This window comes from Hyla sarda, chromosome 4 (genome assembly GCF_029499605.1).
Source record: "Hyla sarda isolate aHylSar1 chromosome 4, aHylSar1.hap1, whole genome shotgun sequence".
In the NCBI taxonomy this organism is placed as follows: Eukaryota; Metazoa; Chordata; class Amphibia; order Anura; family Hylidae; genus Hyla; species Hyla sarda.
The window spans coordinates 184,070,255-184,086,801 of NC_079192.1; the positions used below are offsets into that span (position 1 = coordinate 184,070,255).

The 16,547-nt window shown below is 45.8% G+C and overlaps 1 protein-coding gene across 5 annotated transcripts in view; it reads right to left on the bottom strand.

Annotated features, from left to right (window-relative positions):
* The window catches only part of PPP6R2 (protein phosphatase 6 regulatory subunit 2), a 298,731-nt gene that overhangs the window by 145,305 nt on the left and 136,879 nt on the right, over positions 1-16,547 (bottom strand). For all 5 annotated transcript variants that reach the window (XM_056573053.1, XM_056573055.1, XM_056573054.1 and 2 more), the window contains exons 10-13: positions 11,611-11,763; positions 10,577-10,777; positions 9,728-9,792; positions 9,349-9,464 (exon numbers count right to left, since the gene is read on the bottom strand). In XM_056573053.1, coding sequence (XP_056429028.1) covers positions 9,349-9,464; positions 9,728-9,792; positions 10,577-10,777; positions 11,611-11,763 — 535 coding nt within the window. The remainder of the gene's footprint in view (positions 1-9,348; positions 9,465-9,727; positions 9,793-10,576; positions 10,778-11,610; positions 11,764-16,547) is intronic.

Consider the following 16,547-nt stretch of genomic DNA (forward strand, 5'->3'; position numbering starts at 1 on the left):
GGGTCAGAGTGCGGCGACTGCAGGAAATAAAAAGTGACGTCACTGATGCCGTGCAGAGAAGCCGGCAGAGGACGTCACTCATCTGTTTCACTGACCACACAGCCCGCAAGATCCGCCGCCTGACCTGGCCTGCCGAAGCGAAGCCAAGTAAGGAAAGTAAAAAAAAAAAACTATAAAAAGCAGGGGAAAAGGGGGAATGATGAGGGGGGGGGGGAGGTAAGGAAAATTATAAGCACTGCAGGGAGGAGCCTCCGCTGGTCACTGATTTAAAGTGGCCGCAGCCGGGCTGCAAATACTTCACAAGCAGCCGCTACTGCGACCGCTTTAAATCAGTGACCAGAAGAATTTTCTGAGATTTTTTAACACTTACCGTAAAATCGCTTTCTCGAAGGATCCATTGGGGGACACAGACCATGGATGTATCTTGCTGTCTCTAGGAGGTGTGACACTATGGTAATAAAAAAAAGTCAGCTCCTCCCAGCCTGGATATACCTGCCTTCAGGCTCTGAGCTAGTCAGTTTAAGTTCCAGAGCAATAGGAGGAGACCAATAGGTCAAGGAAAAACCCAAAACTGTCCGAGAACCAGAAGAAGAAACATAACTGAACACACCCTCGGACAGAGAACCAAAGGAAAACCCAAAAAGGGCGGGAGCTGTGTCCCCCAATGGATGTTTCGAGAAAGAGATTTTACGGTAAGTGTTAAAAAAATCTCCTTTTCTCTATCGGCTCCATTGGGGGACACAGACCATGGGACGTACCAAAGCCGTCCCTTGGGTGGGCGGATAAGTATTCAGGCAGACGGCCGATCCACTGCCGCCTGCAATACTTTACGCCCCAGACTAGCATCAGCCTATGCGAAAGTATGAACCTGGTAAAACCTCGAGAAAGTGTGCAAAGCCGACCAGGTATCCGCCTTGCAAATCTGCGAGGCCGAGGCTCTATTCTGGAGAGCCCAGGATGCCCCAACAGAACGTGTGGAATGAGCCACAACCCTGAAAGAAGGAATCTTCCCCTTACAGCGATAGGGTTCCGAAATGGCGGACCGAATCCACCTAGAAATGGTGGCCTTGGAAGCAGGTTGTCCCTTGCGACGACCTTCCGTAAGGATGAAAAAGGAATCACACTGACGAAACGAAGAAGTGATGGAGAGATAAGACCGAACAGCCCGAACTACGTCCAGCAGGTGTAGTAAGCGCTCCTTAGGATGAGAAGGAGCCGGGCAAAAGGACGGGAGGACAATGTCCTCAAAGGTTCAGCTCTCATGCCGACTTTGACGACATTCTGGAATCCGCATGGAAACATCCAGACAAGAGATTCCTGGGAGTCAAGACAATTCAAGAGCGTTGTCCAATCTAGTCCTGGTGGATCACCAGAAACGGAGAACGGCAGGAAAGAGCTGCCATTTCAGACACCCTCCGGATGGAGGTAATAGCCACAAGAAATGCCACTTTCCAAGAAAGGAGGGGGAGAGACACCTCTCTAAGGGGCTCAAAGGGTGCACCCTGGAGGGCACTCAGAACCAAATTCAAGTCCCAAGGAGGAGAGGGTGACCGATAAGGAGGAACAGCGTGCACCACTCCTTGCAGGAAGGTCCGGACATGAGGATTAGAAGCCAGGGGCCGCTGGAAAAGAACAGCAAGGGCCGAAACCTGACCTTTAAGTGAACTGAGAGACAACCCCAGTTCCAACCCCGACTGCAAAAAGGAGAGAAGACGGGGAACAGAGAAGGTCACCGGGGAGAAGTCCTGAGCTTCACACCAATGAAAATAAGACCGCCAAGTACGGTGGTAAATTCTTGCGGAGGAGGGCTTACGAGCCTTGAGCATGGTGCGAATGACTTGGGATGAGAACCCGCGGGCCCTAAAAACCGCGGTCTCAACCGCCACGCCGTCAAATGCAGCGACTGTAAATTGGGGTGGCAAAGAGGACCCTGAGAGAGTAGATCCGGGTGGAGCGGAAGGCGCAGAGGAGCATCGTCCAGGAGCCTGACTACGTCGGCGTACCACCACCTTCGGGGCCAATCTGGAGCTACCAGAATGGCAGGGACGTCCTCTGCCTTGAGCTTCCTCAGCACCCTGGGAAGGAGCGGAAGAGGAGGGAACAGATAAGGTAGGGCGAACCCCGCCCAAGGAATCACTAGGGCGTCCACGGCCAAAGCCTGAGGGTCCCGGGACTTGTACACAAACGGAAGGATTTTCCGATTGTGCTGGGATGCGAAGAGGTCCACGTCCGGAACGCCCCAGAGGTCGCAGAGCTGCGTGAAGACCTTCGGATGAAGGGACCACTCGCCGGGGTCAGATGAGGACCGACTGAGGAAGTCCGCTTCCCAGTTGAGCACTCCCGGATTGTGGATCGCCGAAATGGCCGGAACCTTGCTCTCCGCCCAGGAGAGAATTTTGGTTACCTCGGCCATGGCTGCCGAGCTGCGAGTGCCGCCCTGTCGATTTATGTACGCCACGGCCGTGGCGTTGTCCGACTAATCGCGGACAGGACGGGACTGAAGATGGGGCTCCCAATGAAGAAGACAAAGAATTGCCCGTAATTCCAATATGTTTATCGGAAGAAGGGTCTCCTGGGGAGACCAGAGTCCCTGAACAGTCCAATCCTTCAACACGCCGCCCCAGCCCGACAGGCTGTCATCCGTTGTAACAACCTGCCAATGAAGGGGAAGAAACGACCGCCCTTGGAGAAGAAGGGGGGAGCGGAGCCACCAGAGCAGAGACTGACGGACCCTGAGAGGGAGAACAATCTGACGATCGAGGGACAGAGGAGATCTGTTCCATTGAGAGAGAATCGCCAGTTGGAGGGGGCGGTAATGAAACAGGGCAAAGGGTACGGCCTGCATAGTTGCCACCATCCGACCCAGGACTTCCATACAAGTGCGGATGGAGACTGATACCTGAGTCCGCAGGGAGCGGACCCCCTCCCGGAGCGCCAGACGTTTGTCCGGTGGAAGACAATTTCGGGCAGAGGCCATGTCGAATCGAAGCCCCAGAAAGGTTAGAGACTGGGTAGGCCGAAGGACTGACTTGTCCCGGTTGACCAGCCACCCGAAGCGAGTCAGAGTGTGGAGAGTGACGTCCAAATTCTCCAGAGTCTGGTCCCTGGTTGGAGCCTTGATGAGAAGGTCGTCCAGATAGGGTATCACCGAGATCCCCTTCGACCGTAACAGGCCCATCACTGGCGCAAGGATCTTTGTAAAGACCCGAGGAGCCGTGGCTGGAGCGAAGGGGAGGGCTACAAATTGAAAGTGCCCCTCCGTAACCACAAAACGGAGGTACCGATGATGGCCCATAAATATTGGCACATGGAGGTAGGCATCTTTGATGTCCACCGATGAAAGGAACTCCCCCTGTTCCAGGGCGCCACCACCGAGCGGAGAGATTCCATCCGGAAGTGGCGGATGAGAAGATGGCGGTTGAGATGCTTGAGGTCTAGGATTGGTCGTACAGAACCGTCCTTCTTGGGGACCACAAAGAGATTGGAATAGAAACCCCGAAAACGTATTTGTTTTTTGCTTGATGATCTTTCTCTTCTGCTTCCACTGCTCCCTCTACTCCTCCTCTCGTCCCCCCCTCCCATTTTCCTACCCCCCTCATTCTGTTCTTCCTCATACTTCTACTATCTCCCTCTACAAGACTCACCTACTACTATCTTTGGGAGTATCTGTTACCCCCCATCTTGCTACTCTTTCTAGCACCCTCTTGACTCTCCATGCATAGACTGTTACGTACAAGTTTTTCATGCACACTGTATTCTGGATGTTTTGATATGCTAACGCTACCATGTTTCAAACAGATCTTGTGGAGTGTTGAGATTTTCACTTCTGCTTTGGTTTTGTTCAATAAAGCTCTTTTTTGGGAAAAAAAAAAAAGAAACCCCGAAAACGTTCCCCTTGAGGGACGGGGACCATCACCCCCGGGAGAAGCAGAGACTGGAGAGCCGCACGGAATTGCTTCACCAGGGGAGGAGACCGGGGGGCCCGGGATCGAAAAAAAGCGATCCCTCGGAAGGAAGGCGAATTCGATTTGGTAACCGTTGGACACCACGTCCCTGACCCAAGAGTCCTGAACGTGTGAGGTCCAGATGTCTCAGAAAAACAAGAGACGACCTCCCACCCGCAAAGAAACCGCGGGTAGAGGCCAGAGCGATTGGAGTCCGACTTCCAAGACGGGCGTGCCTGGAACGAGGGAGCCTCCTTGTCCTGCGAGGGCGCCTGTTCGGACCCCTTACTGGGGCCAGAGGTCCGAAAGGACCGAAAGGAAAAGGACTTCCTTTGGGAAGTAGGGCGAGCCTTATTTTGAGGTAACAAGGAACGCTTACCTCCCGTTGCCTCAGACATAATCTCATCAAGGCGTTTGCCAAAAAGACGGCCGCCCGTAAAGGGAAGCTCAGTGAGAGACCTTTTGGAAGCGGCATCCGCATTCCAAGCTTTAAGCCACAGACCTTTGAGATGCTGGCTTAGTACGATGAAAAGATACTCCTGGATTGACATCCGAAGATCCTGGTGAAAGGTGTCTCTTATGGCTGTCACCAATTAGTTCACCGTAGCAATTGAGTCCATGCTGTCCTCTGGGTCAGATGCCGGTTCGGAAGCCTCATCCACTAGTTCACCAGGGGAATGTGAGTGAGTAGAGGCAGTCCTGGAGGGGGGCGATCCAGAGCGGGTACGCGGCTCTGGCGTGGCAGAGCGGCGACTCCGAGCACGTCCTCTGGAGGAGCGACGTTTGTGCCCAGATGATAGGTGGGCGGGACCCGCGAGGGGAACGCTCACATCTATCCGAAGACTCAATGGAAGAGTCAGACGAGGCACCCTAGCACGCTTGTGAGAGCGTGAAGTACGAGGAGAAGAAGAGCGGAGGGAAGACCCCTTAAAGGCGGACTCAATTTCCCGAGAGGCCTCAGCCACCGATCGGGAGACTTGGGTCAAGTCAGCCATATACTGGGTCAGGGAAGAAACCCAAGCCGGAGGAGCGGCTGAACCCACCGGGACCGAAGGGGCATCAGGGGGCACCAGGGGGTCTGGGGTAGCAGTGGAGCAGGCAGAGCAAGCGGGCTCAGCGGAGCCAGGCATCTTGGTATTACAGTGCTTACAGGTATAGTAAGTCACTGAATTCCCAGGTTTCTGATTAGAAGGAGGAACAGCCCTGGGTACGGACATAATGGGGTAAAAAAGAAGACAGGCACTTTCTCACCCAGATCTGTGTCCCCTGTCAGCTGCAGTGAGGAGAACTCGCTCCGTGCAGCCAGAGACCGAACAAGCCAGCAAATAGGGAGGGAGGGGCGTGCCTGGAACAAGGCACACAGTAACCGACTCCTACCCAAGAAAATCGCGCCCACAGCGCTGATAGGACGCTGCTTCGCGCCTCTGAGAGCTCCCAGCCCAGTGGGCGGAGCCACAGACCAGCCGAAGAACTGTCATGGCGCCCGCTCCTAGTCCCGAGCGCACCTGCCTAGCTGTATATGCGCTCGGGGGAACAGAGCGGGCGGCCAGAACGTCGGCAGAGGCTGCCAGTAAAAGTAAGCCGGCGCTGAAGCGCCCGGCTCGTAACAGCGCCGCGGCTTGCAGCCGTGTATAAAGCGCAAGCATAAGAAGGAAGTCGGCGCTGAAAGCGCCCGACAGCCGCATATATGGCGCTGAGTAGTTGCACCAACACACACACAGAGCTCCATACCGCATACCCCCAAAAGTAAGGTGCCTTATAAAAATATGCCCCCTTAGGTGTCGCTGCTCCCCCAGCATAAGTGCAGCTCCTGTAAAATCAAGCCCCATACACTGAAGGTGGGCTAAAACAGGGGGTCTCCAGAGGTTGCGAGTCCATACCTATAGGAAAAAAAAAAACAGAAGACCTGGACTGGAGAAACCAGCCCATGTCCACCTCCTTCAGACACTAAGCTTAAACTGACTAGCTCAGAGCCTAAAGGCGGGTATATCCTGCTGGGAGGATCTGACTTTTTTTTTATTACCATAGTGTCACACCTCCTAGAGACAGCAAGATACACCCACGGTCTGTGTCCCCCAATGGAGCTGATAGAGAAACGCATACGTTTTTTTTCTTAAAAACGGACGGAACCGGACATCATTTTTTAAAACAGTATATGGTTTAAAAATGCATACGGTTTACTTTTTTCCATACGGTTCCATACTTTTTTTGGCCATAAGGTTTTCTTTAGAAAACAGTATGGCAAACCCAGTCTAACAGAGCAGTGAGAATGCTTCAACAGAGCAAGTAAAAAAAAAAAAAAAATTATAATTAAGGGTTTTCAACAAAAAGGGCATCAGTATAATATCAAAAAATGAACAATAAAGACAGCTTGCAAATCAAATGGAACACCTTCAAAAAGCCAAGGTGGACTAGTAGCTAAAAAGAAGAAGTTTCACCATGCTCTTATGAACATGTGGAACTGGGTAATTTAATAAGGCCTGCTCAGGGCACTTTTTCAGGTCAACTTCCATCATAGAAAAGATCAGGTGGTAGATTCTGATCCAGATTTTCTGGACATGGGAACATTCCCACCAGGTATGAAACATCGTGCCCTGGAACATTTCATAGTTGATCCAGATCACCACAACAGTACCTTCCAACCAGCTTTCATCAGTGCCATCCTAATCAACATCTTGGCAGTGGTCTTCGCCATTTAATCAAAGTCTGTCCCAGGTCCTACTTCCATTAAGACATGCATGGCAGCTTCCCTGGGTAAGGCTTCAGCTTTCACAGGGCCAATAAATAGAGTGCTTACACACTAAGGAGCCCATAAATAAGAATTCAAACATGGATTCAGCTACTTTCAGACATGGACAAAATTGTGGGTACTCTTCCGTTAAAGACAGAAAAACCCACAATGCTCCCTGAAATAACTTGAAACTGACAAATATAATAATAAATAACAATTTGTTGAAAATGAACTGATGGAAATAAGACATTGCTTTTGAATTATGGTTCAACAGAATCATTTTGAAAAACATAATAATGAAACTGTCCTGGACAAAAAATGATGGTTCCCAGGACTTAATATTTTATTGCACACCCTTTTGAGGCAGTCACTGCAAGCAAGCGAGGTCTGTAACTCTTAGGGTGCGTTCACACAGAGTAATTCAAGAGAAATTTACTCGAGTAATTCCCCTTGAATTCTCCGCTTCAAATTAATGCTCATCTCCTCTGCCCATTGACTTTAATGTTTTTTCCGCTGTCCTGTTCACACTGCGGAAATTCTGCTAGCGGAATTCCAACACTGAATTCCGCTCCGCTTGAAGAAAGAACATGTTCATTCTTCAAGCGGAATCCGCTAGCAGAAATCAATTGAAGTCAATGGTAAAAAAAAATTCCGCCCGGCATCTTTTTCACATGGAATTCTCGGGGAATTTGCGCGGAAATTGCTGAAAAACCCTTCACTTCTTTCTCCCTCAAGTCCGCGCACAATTCTGCACGCAATTCTGCGCGAATTTCACCGGAAAATAAAATTATTTTTTCCGCCCGTAAATTTTTCGGCGTGAATTACTCTTCATTTACTCCGTGTGAACGCACCCTTAAGGAGACTTTTGCACTTTTCTCCATGTATCTTGGATTTTCTTGGCTCTTAGCCATTCTTGGGTGTTTTTAGCTGCGTGTTTTGAGTAATTTTCCTGTAGGAGGACGCATGACCTGCTACTAAGACCAAGCTTCCTGACACTGGGCAGCACATTTCTCTCCAGAATGACAAGCCATAAAACTTCTGGGAGAATGTCCTTTGTATAGATGAGACAAAACTGGAGCTTTTTGGCAAGTCGCATCACACAGACGCAAAAATTGGGCATACAAAGTAAAGAACATTCTTTTATTTTTAAAAAGGCCTCTGTAAAAAAAAAAAGACGCAATATGATTGGTTGCTATGGGTAACTGGTCAACTTTTTCTCAGCACAGGTCTTGATGAATCTCCCCCACTGTACCTTCTGTGAAGCATGGAGGATGCTCGGTTATGTTTTAGGGTTGCATTGCTGCATTTGGCACAGGATACGGGGACGTATACGGGGCAAAAATGAGTCGACCGGATTCACTATCTGACTCTGGTCGGCTCATTCAAATGAATGAGATGTGGGCCTGGTTCGGCTGGGGTATGGGAGCTCCCGGTTTTCACATTCCCCAACCAGAAAAAGGTGACCGTTTTAACAAATTGTGGTGTGAACGCACACTTAGAAAGCTTGGTCTCAGTCATAGGTCCTTCAATAGGATAATGACCCAAAACACGAAAACACCCAAGAATGCCTAAAAGCAAAACACTGGACTATTCTGAAGTGGCCTTCTATGAGCCCTGATCTGAATCTTATTCAACATCTGTGGAAGGAGCTAAAATATGCGATATGGAGAAGCCTTCATACCTGAGACAACTTGAACAGTTTGCTTATGAGGAGTGCACAAGTCTCGTTGAGAGTTGTAGAAATGACTTGCTCGCAGTGACTGACTCAAAAGGTTGTCGAACAAAATATTAAGTCCTGGGTACCATTATTTTTGTCCAGGCCAGTTACATTATTTTGTTTTTCAAAATGATTCTGTTGACCAGTATTAAAACAGGAGGGTACAAATAATTTTGTCCATGTCTTTAAGTAGTAGGCTTTCTGACTATACTGCAAGACCCCAGAATATGGTAGTTTGGATACAGTCTGGAAAAAAGAAAACCAATACTAAAAAATCCCTTATTCATCCACCACAAGAAAGACGACTGGACATTCCTGTGACAAAATCCGGGTTGGTAAATATAGGAGCCACAGGTCTGTGGGCAGAGTGGAGAGGGAAACAGATACGTAACCTATCCCACAAGGAGAGAGAAGTGGACGCAGTAAACTTTTAACCCACTTAATAACTTGGTATGTGGCTTTCTAGCACAAAATGTATTTATTTATTATTATTACTATTTTTTAAAGCATATATTTTAGTTCCGAAAGTGTACTTTCTACACACACACACACACTATATATATATATATATACACACACATATATATATATATATATATATATATATACACACATATATATATATATATATATATATATACACACACACACACACACACAATGCCTGCAATAAGAGACAGCATGAATGTTTGGATGTCTAATTTGAGTGACAGCTAAAAGGGAATCTGTCATCAGAATATGCTGTCCTATTTAAGGGCAGCATGTGACCATGACAGGTCCTCTGAGCTATTATACCAAGTTGCACAAGAAAACACTGTGCCACTTGTATAATAGATGTTAAGAAATAATACAGCAATTGATGTGATAATGGTTGCTCTGTACAGATAGATATTTATAGCAGGATGTACACTATGAATGTGTCATAATAAATAAGGATAACTGTTTAAGGACATTACCTGTAATAAAGTCACTGATCTGTACTTGAATAGAACCTTTCTCCATATTCTGTACAACGGCATTGGCTATACGAGTTAAGTGACCCATATTTCCCCTCCTCATTCCTCCCTCAGCCCTACAAAGAAATATAGCATAAATATAAGTTTCAATTTAAGATATCGAGAATATTAGCATACACAGAAGCAGGATAAATTTAGTCTGCCCCATAAGTCATAGAAAAAGTAACTGCACAAAAGTAATACGCAAGTTGACAATAGTCATTATGTACTCTGCAACATAGATGCATGCGAAAGACCACATTTTTCATTATTGTCGGAAACCATGTAATGCATTTATGATTAATACATATGTTAAATTGTAACAGTTTTTAGGACTCACTGGATTTTGTCATTGGTTTCCCATGCATCCAAAATTCTTTGAACCAAGCAGCAGTCCTGAAAGAGCTAAAACAGGTGAAAAAAATAGTTATTTTGACTACACAGAGATACAAATAGCCCCAATAATAAAGCACAACTTAAAAAATTGTTGGTAAATACCTATTTACAGTGAAGCCTGAGAAGATTATGCAAAGCCAGCAAGAAGCATATAGTACCAAAAGTAGCCATATATTTGTTAAACATAAATCAGAGAAATTAATCTGCTCAGCTCCTCCAGTTCCATACCACAGTTGCCCACAGATTAGACTGCATATTTTAGTTAAGAGACTATCTTTAAAGGACAACTGCAGCGGTATGACACTTATCCCCTATCCACAGGATAGGGGATAAGTGTTTGATTGCGGGGGTCCGACTGCTGGGACCCCCCGCGATCCCCCTAACAGGGCGCCGCCATTAGCGCTCATGGTGAGCGCTAAAGCACGTAGCGTCGACCTAGAGGTCGGTGGTGACGCCCCGTCTCCATACAGTTCTATGGGGGAGACGGGGAGGCACGAACGCTGACTCCCCGCCTCTCCCATAGAGATGTATGGAGGAGGCATGCCGGCTGCAATGTCATGCTACGACCGGCACGCCCTCTGCACGGGACAGCCACGGCCCCGTACAGGAGATCACAGGGATCCCAGTGGTCGGACCCCCCCGCGATCAAACACTCAATCCCTATCCTGTGTATAGGGGATAAGTGTTAATCACGCTGCAGATGTCCTTTAACTTCTGGTTTACTGTACATTTGCATTTCATTCACAGCATAAGAGCAAACAAGGAGTATTTTTTAATTAGCATTTTGACTTACATGTGTAATCATAAGATCTTCTTGGTCAGGCACAGAAGTCTCAGATATTTCCGTGCTCTCATTTGGTGTCTCCAAGTTAGTTTTCTCCTCCAAAGCTCCACAACACTTTCCATTTTGCAAAGAGTGTGAAAGGATTGCAGCTATGCACATCTCCACCTGGATGTGTAGAAAGTTATTCCAAGTGTACCTAAAAAATAAGTCCTGCAAGAGAGATGTAAATGAGAATTCAAATGCCTGCTATTCTATATTGTTTTTATCTCATTCCACAGTATAGGTCAGAATAACTTTTTGACAGTATCTAAGATGAATAGGCAAAATGTGGTATAAACAGCCTATTTCACATAGAAAGACCTCAAAATACTGCAAAAAGGGTAGTAAATTGCTGTATCAACATTAAATAATCCATTATATAAGCCTATTATTGTTTATTCAGTGTTAAAGAAAAACACTAAAAATAACCTTTTTTAATCACATAACTGGCACACATCAGCTTTAAGGGTAAAAAAAGATTTAGCCTACTTTCAGATAACCCCATTTTAATTAAATCGGAACTGACAGATTGTTTACCCACACTAAACCCAATAAACAGGGTTATAGTGCTGGTGAACTGGATTAAAATGATGTATTATTTACCCAGATTCTTGGTCTCGTTTCGGAGATACACTCCATATTAGCCCATCACTAATATGTTAATTAAATCCCTTTGAGCAATGGAGTTGACAGCCGGTGTTCTGAGCTTCCCTGCCTCCGTCCTATCTGCTTCCATATGCTTGTCCAACTCACATGGGTAAAATATAAATATTTATGAGGTGGGCAGGTATTTTGGAGAAGAGAAGACAGAAGCAGGAAAGCTCAGAACATATCAGCAATGGTGGCTAAGATACGGGTGAATAATACTTCATTTTAACCTGATTCACCAGCACTATAACCGTGTGTATTGGGTTTAGTGCAGGTGAACCAGCTGTCAGTTTACCTTCTACATATACTGAATGGTTTTTGATCTTTATATGGAATGTGAATAGAATGGAGCTTACAAGTAACAGATCCATTGTCCGAAGTCTGCAGAGCTCCTGGTTAATACTGGATGTATTGGCTTGAAGCAAAGCAGCAACAAGGCGAGTAGTATGGAGTCGAGCATTTCCCAAAGGTTCTTCCAAAATACCAATGGTGGTCAAGATAGACTCTTTCTGCAATAAAAAAAAATATTTAGTTTAAAATATGTCTTTCTAAACTTTAATTTGAAGACTACGATAAAACAGTAATAACTCTTAGAAACTAATAAAGTTTATTTTGTCCACAATTAAATACATTGCTGTTGCCATACTTCCAGAAACTATCCTTTATTGATAGGCTCAGCAGCATTAGGGTATGTACCCATAAACATTTTAACATGTTCAAATATTCCTTCTATTACTTTCAATAAAAACCCACATTGTTGTTAACGCAGATATGATATCTGTGTTGCAGAGAAAAATTTGTAACAGGTCACTTATTGAAGCAAAATTCCTAATATGAGTGTATCAGAGTCAAATCAAACTGCAAATCTGCAACAGAAATCCAAGGGTCAGCGATAAATTTCTTCTGTTAGATGTCAAATCCAGTTGAAACTACACATTTCTAGGCCTTTACAGAGGCCTTGGTAACCAGGGCTACAAATTGTGTGTGATACAATTCATACTAAGGACAGATAACTTAAAAGTTTATGTTCCCCTTACTAAAAGGTTAGCAAGTTCAAAGAAGAATTTTTTGACAATTTGTGCTTTACATACACAATCGAGAAAACACCCTCTCCCACTCCCTTTCCCCATCCCAGTAAGCATACTATATTTTCACTCATAAACCAATATAACGCCTTGCTCAGGGCAGCATAGTCTGTATTGTTTCTTTATTAAAGCATCTTGTACATCCTAGGATGTTATTTGCTGGTAAAGGTGACAAATCATGTACAAGTAATGCATACAAGGCAATAATAGGATTTTTGTGTTACTCGCATATAAAATCCTTTTCTCGTAAAGTTCATTGGGGGACACACAAGACTGCGAGTATACGGTGCTGCCCCTCTTGCAGGCACTGAGCTACTCAGTTTGTTAGTTAGTTCTAGGAGTACCAAGAGAAGCCAAAACCAAAAGTAAAAGAACCTTAGAATGAGCCTGACTTGCAGAGGACAAGAAAGGCTCTTTCAGAAGGACCAGTAGATATCCCAAAGAGAGAAAAAAATAACTGAGTGGGAGTTGTGTTCCCAATGAACTTTGCGAGAAAAGGATTTAACAAAAAATCCTATTTTCTTGCCTCTAATCTGGGGCTCACAGAAGTCTGTGGCACATCCAAAATTAGCCCCAAAAGGGAGGGAATAAGAACATAGCACTAGCAGGGATCCTTTCTGTAGGAGGCAGAGGAGAAATGGAAAAATGACCCAAAGATGCCAGGGCTTGGTAGACTAGCAGGAATGACAGAAGGGCCAAATTCAAAGGACAAGCTCACAAGGGGGAGTCCCCACAGATGGGTGGTAGTCAGCTATCAGTGGGGCAGGAAAAAGTCTATGCCTACACCATGAAGGAAAGCCATGCAAAAGACAAGGCAACAAAGACCTGAATCCTATCCAAGGAAGACTATGGACTGGTGGAAAAAAAAAAAAAAAGGACAAAAGGAGCAAAGGAGAAAGAGGGACTAGAGGGGGGACCAGTCATGCCACCCTTTAACCACAGGAGTAGAAAGGTAAAAAACAAGCCCAGATGCAAGAACAATTTTTCCCATAGAAGAGTTAGACTACTTATCGTATGAGAGGAGGACAAAAAGATGCCTGCAAATGTAGACAAGACAATAGGCTTTCAGGGTGGTAGATGCAGCCATAGGCAGATCCTAGGCAAGGGACCCTAGATGAGTGTAGCCTGATAAGGCCCCTCCAGAATTCTTGAACAACCTGAAGGGCCTGGATGGAAGAGTATACTAGGAGAAAGGGGGAAATGGTCAAATAACAATAGTAGAGAAATGCCAATAGAGGAGGTAAGGTTACCCTAGCAAAAAAGTAAGGTTACCCTAGCACCCTTTCCAAGATATTGTCCAGAATGGAATGGGGGCCTGCAGGAGAATGTACTGTAAAACTTACTGACCGGAGTGACCCAAAAGAAACACTGAAGGGTAGCCATGGGGGTGCAGAGTAGAACAACTGCTATGGCAAATACAAAGGTTGCATCAGCACAATTGGTTAAAAAAAACGACTGTATTTGCCACAGCAGCATGCACCTGTGTATTTGGTTGATGTGCAGGCTATTTTTCTGTGTGTTGCAATGTAAGCGAGGTGGAATGGCAACCTCTCTTAGCCATGCACCCCTCCCTTTCCACAGTTGGTCCTTAAACTGATAATGGATTCTGCATATCACCTAGTCTGAGGCTGTATGCCCAGCAGAGGTGAGTAGAGTGAGCGTGTTAGGGTGCATCCAAAATGAGGCAAACTCTGCATGGTGGATAGGGGACATGTTTAGATCAAAAAGTGCGCTAAGAGCCTTAATTTTTTTACCAAGAGTGCCGCTGTAACCTTCTTTTTGTATACTTCGTATTTGTCACAGCGGCGAGTAGTTGTGTATTTGGTAGTTGAGCAGGCTTTTTCTCTGTGTGCTTCCTGCTATGGAAAAGGCAATGAGGTGGTTGGAATAGCTATGGATGGTACTACCAAAATAGAGGGCACCTCTTTACAACACATTACACCACCTATGCGTACTAAATCAGCATAGCAGGTATGGGTGCATACCAAATCAGAATAGCAGGTACTATGGCTACTGGAAAGGGCTGTCACAAAGACAGGATGACAGGAGTATTAAAACTAATAAGGGGGTACCCTGGTCCACCACCCAATTCTTACAGCATTCTAATTTTGGACAAGGCCATAGAATAGCAAGTTGACTATGTATTTTTCACCGACTACAGAAAAGGGAATCTCTCAGTCTGATATTAAGTCAAAATCGCGATGTTTTCCATGGAGCAAATTGTTATTCATTAGTGTGTGGTCTTCTCATATAGATATTTGTGGTAATTTGCTTATAATATCCTGCTACTGTTCCTCCTATATCAAACCTAGGTCCCCTTTTTATTTTCCCCTGTGAGAAGGTGAAAGGTATTGTGGTGGATGGGCGATATGTGTCACCAAGGCTCCTGGCTTTGGTGAAGTAAGAGACGGTATTCATTCAATGTCTGTGCTGCAATGTCTGTGCCGACACTATGGCCGTAGTATGGCTGGAAGGCCAATCCGGAATGGTTCTTACTGGGAATGACCAAGTGCAGGGTGGGGGTCATTCCCCACAATCCAGGCCACCTTTTGTTGGCCTTAAAGGCAACCTGTTTCACCAGCTGAGGGGGATTTGCTAGTTGCAGCTCACACTGCCAGAGAGAGCTGAGAGTGGAGTTCTTCCCTATGTTTGCTCCAAGGTTGGAAGCTGGTAAGCAGCCTGCCTGGAGGACTGGAAAAGACTTGCTTGATGCCGCATGGCATGCTCTGAGGTGTGAACAAACACCTAACAAATACAGGTGGACTTTTGTTACATTTTCCTTTGTTCTGCATATAAAGACTGTTTGCTGTGTGAAGTGTGAATAAAACACTGAACTTTGATTTGGAAAATACTGCTTCCTTGCCTCTATACTGCAACTGCAACTATTTGCAAGAGCGAGCCATCACAACCCTTACAGATAAGAGTGATTTCTTTTCTATCCTGGAAGGATGCTGCTGTAGTTTAGAAATGAGGCCAACTGACCTTTCTGCCTTCCTAAACCTATGCAAAACCTACAGAATTTGTGAGAAGTGTCAGGGATCGCCCTTTGCTGAGAGAAAGGGACACGTGTCTGTCTTTATCCAAATCAGGCAAACAGCAGCAAATTCATGCAATCTGACTCTTGGTCAGGTTTATTAGAAAGGTTGCAAGCCAAATAAAAATAACAATACAGGAACAAAAGAAAAACCTTGCCTGTCCGGCAGTAACTATACAAGTGATGACCCTCACTACCAGCTGGAGAGCTTCTCTCTGCCAGCTAACAAAAATACTTTCAGCAACCTTTAGTCACATGAGACTCTCCACAGACAGGCATTCTGTGTCCTCAGCCAGAGAGAGAGATCTGCACTCCTGGCTTCTCTTTTCTATCCACCCTCTCATTCACCTTAATCAATCACCCTGTAGGTGAGAGGCTCTGGAGTTACCTCACATAGGAAAGGAACCTGGGAGAAATATACCTGCCCTCCACAACCAAACCTGCATGAGTGTCACATATCCCCCCCCCCCCCCCCCTCTGCTCAGGCCACTGGGGATGAGCACCTGTAACCAAAAGGCAGTGAACACGTGACAGTGCATCTGCATTTCCCTGAAGCCGACCAGATCTATGCTCTACTGTAAAGTTGTAGGCCTGCAGAGCTAGAAAAAAATCTTGTTACCCTGCTATTTTTCTCTACAATTGCATAATTTATCTCATGCTTATTCAGCTTCCTGCTTAAATAAAGCACAGGATGTCCCTCTCCATCCCTGATTTGTGACAGGACAGCCCCTATTCCTGTCTCAGAGGCATCTGTCTGCACCACAAACTCCTTTTTAAAGTCCGGCGTGACCAAGACTGGCTGGGAACAAAGGGCCAATTTCAATGTTTGGAACGCTTTTTCTGCTTCAGGGTTCCACCTTAACATTACGGAGTCTTTTCCCTTGGTGAGATCAGTCAGGGGATTAGCTATGGATGCAAAATTAGGTATGAACCGTCTATAATAACCTGTAATTCCCAGGAAGGCCCTCACCTGTTTTTTATTCAGAGGTTGTGGCCACTTCTGGATTGCTTCAATTTTGTCAATCTGGGGCTTGATTATACCTCTTCCGATTATGTAACCCAAATACTTGGCTTCTTCTAAACCAATGCAACATTTTCTAGGGTTCGCTGTCAGACCTGCTACCTGTAAATTGTCAATTTTATATAAAAACAAGACGCTTCGTATTATGCTTTA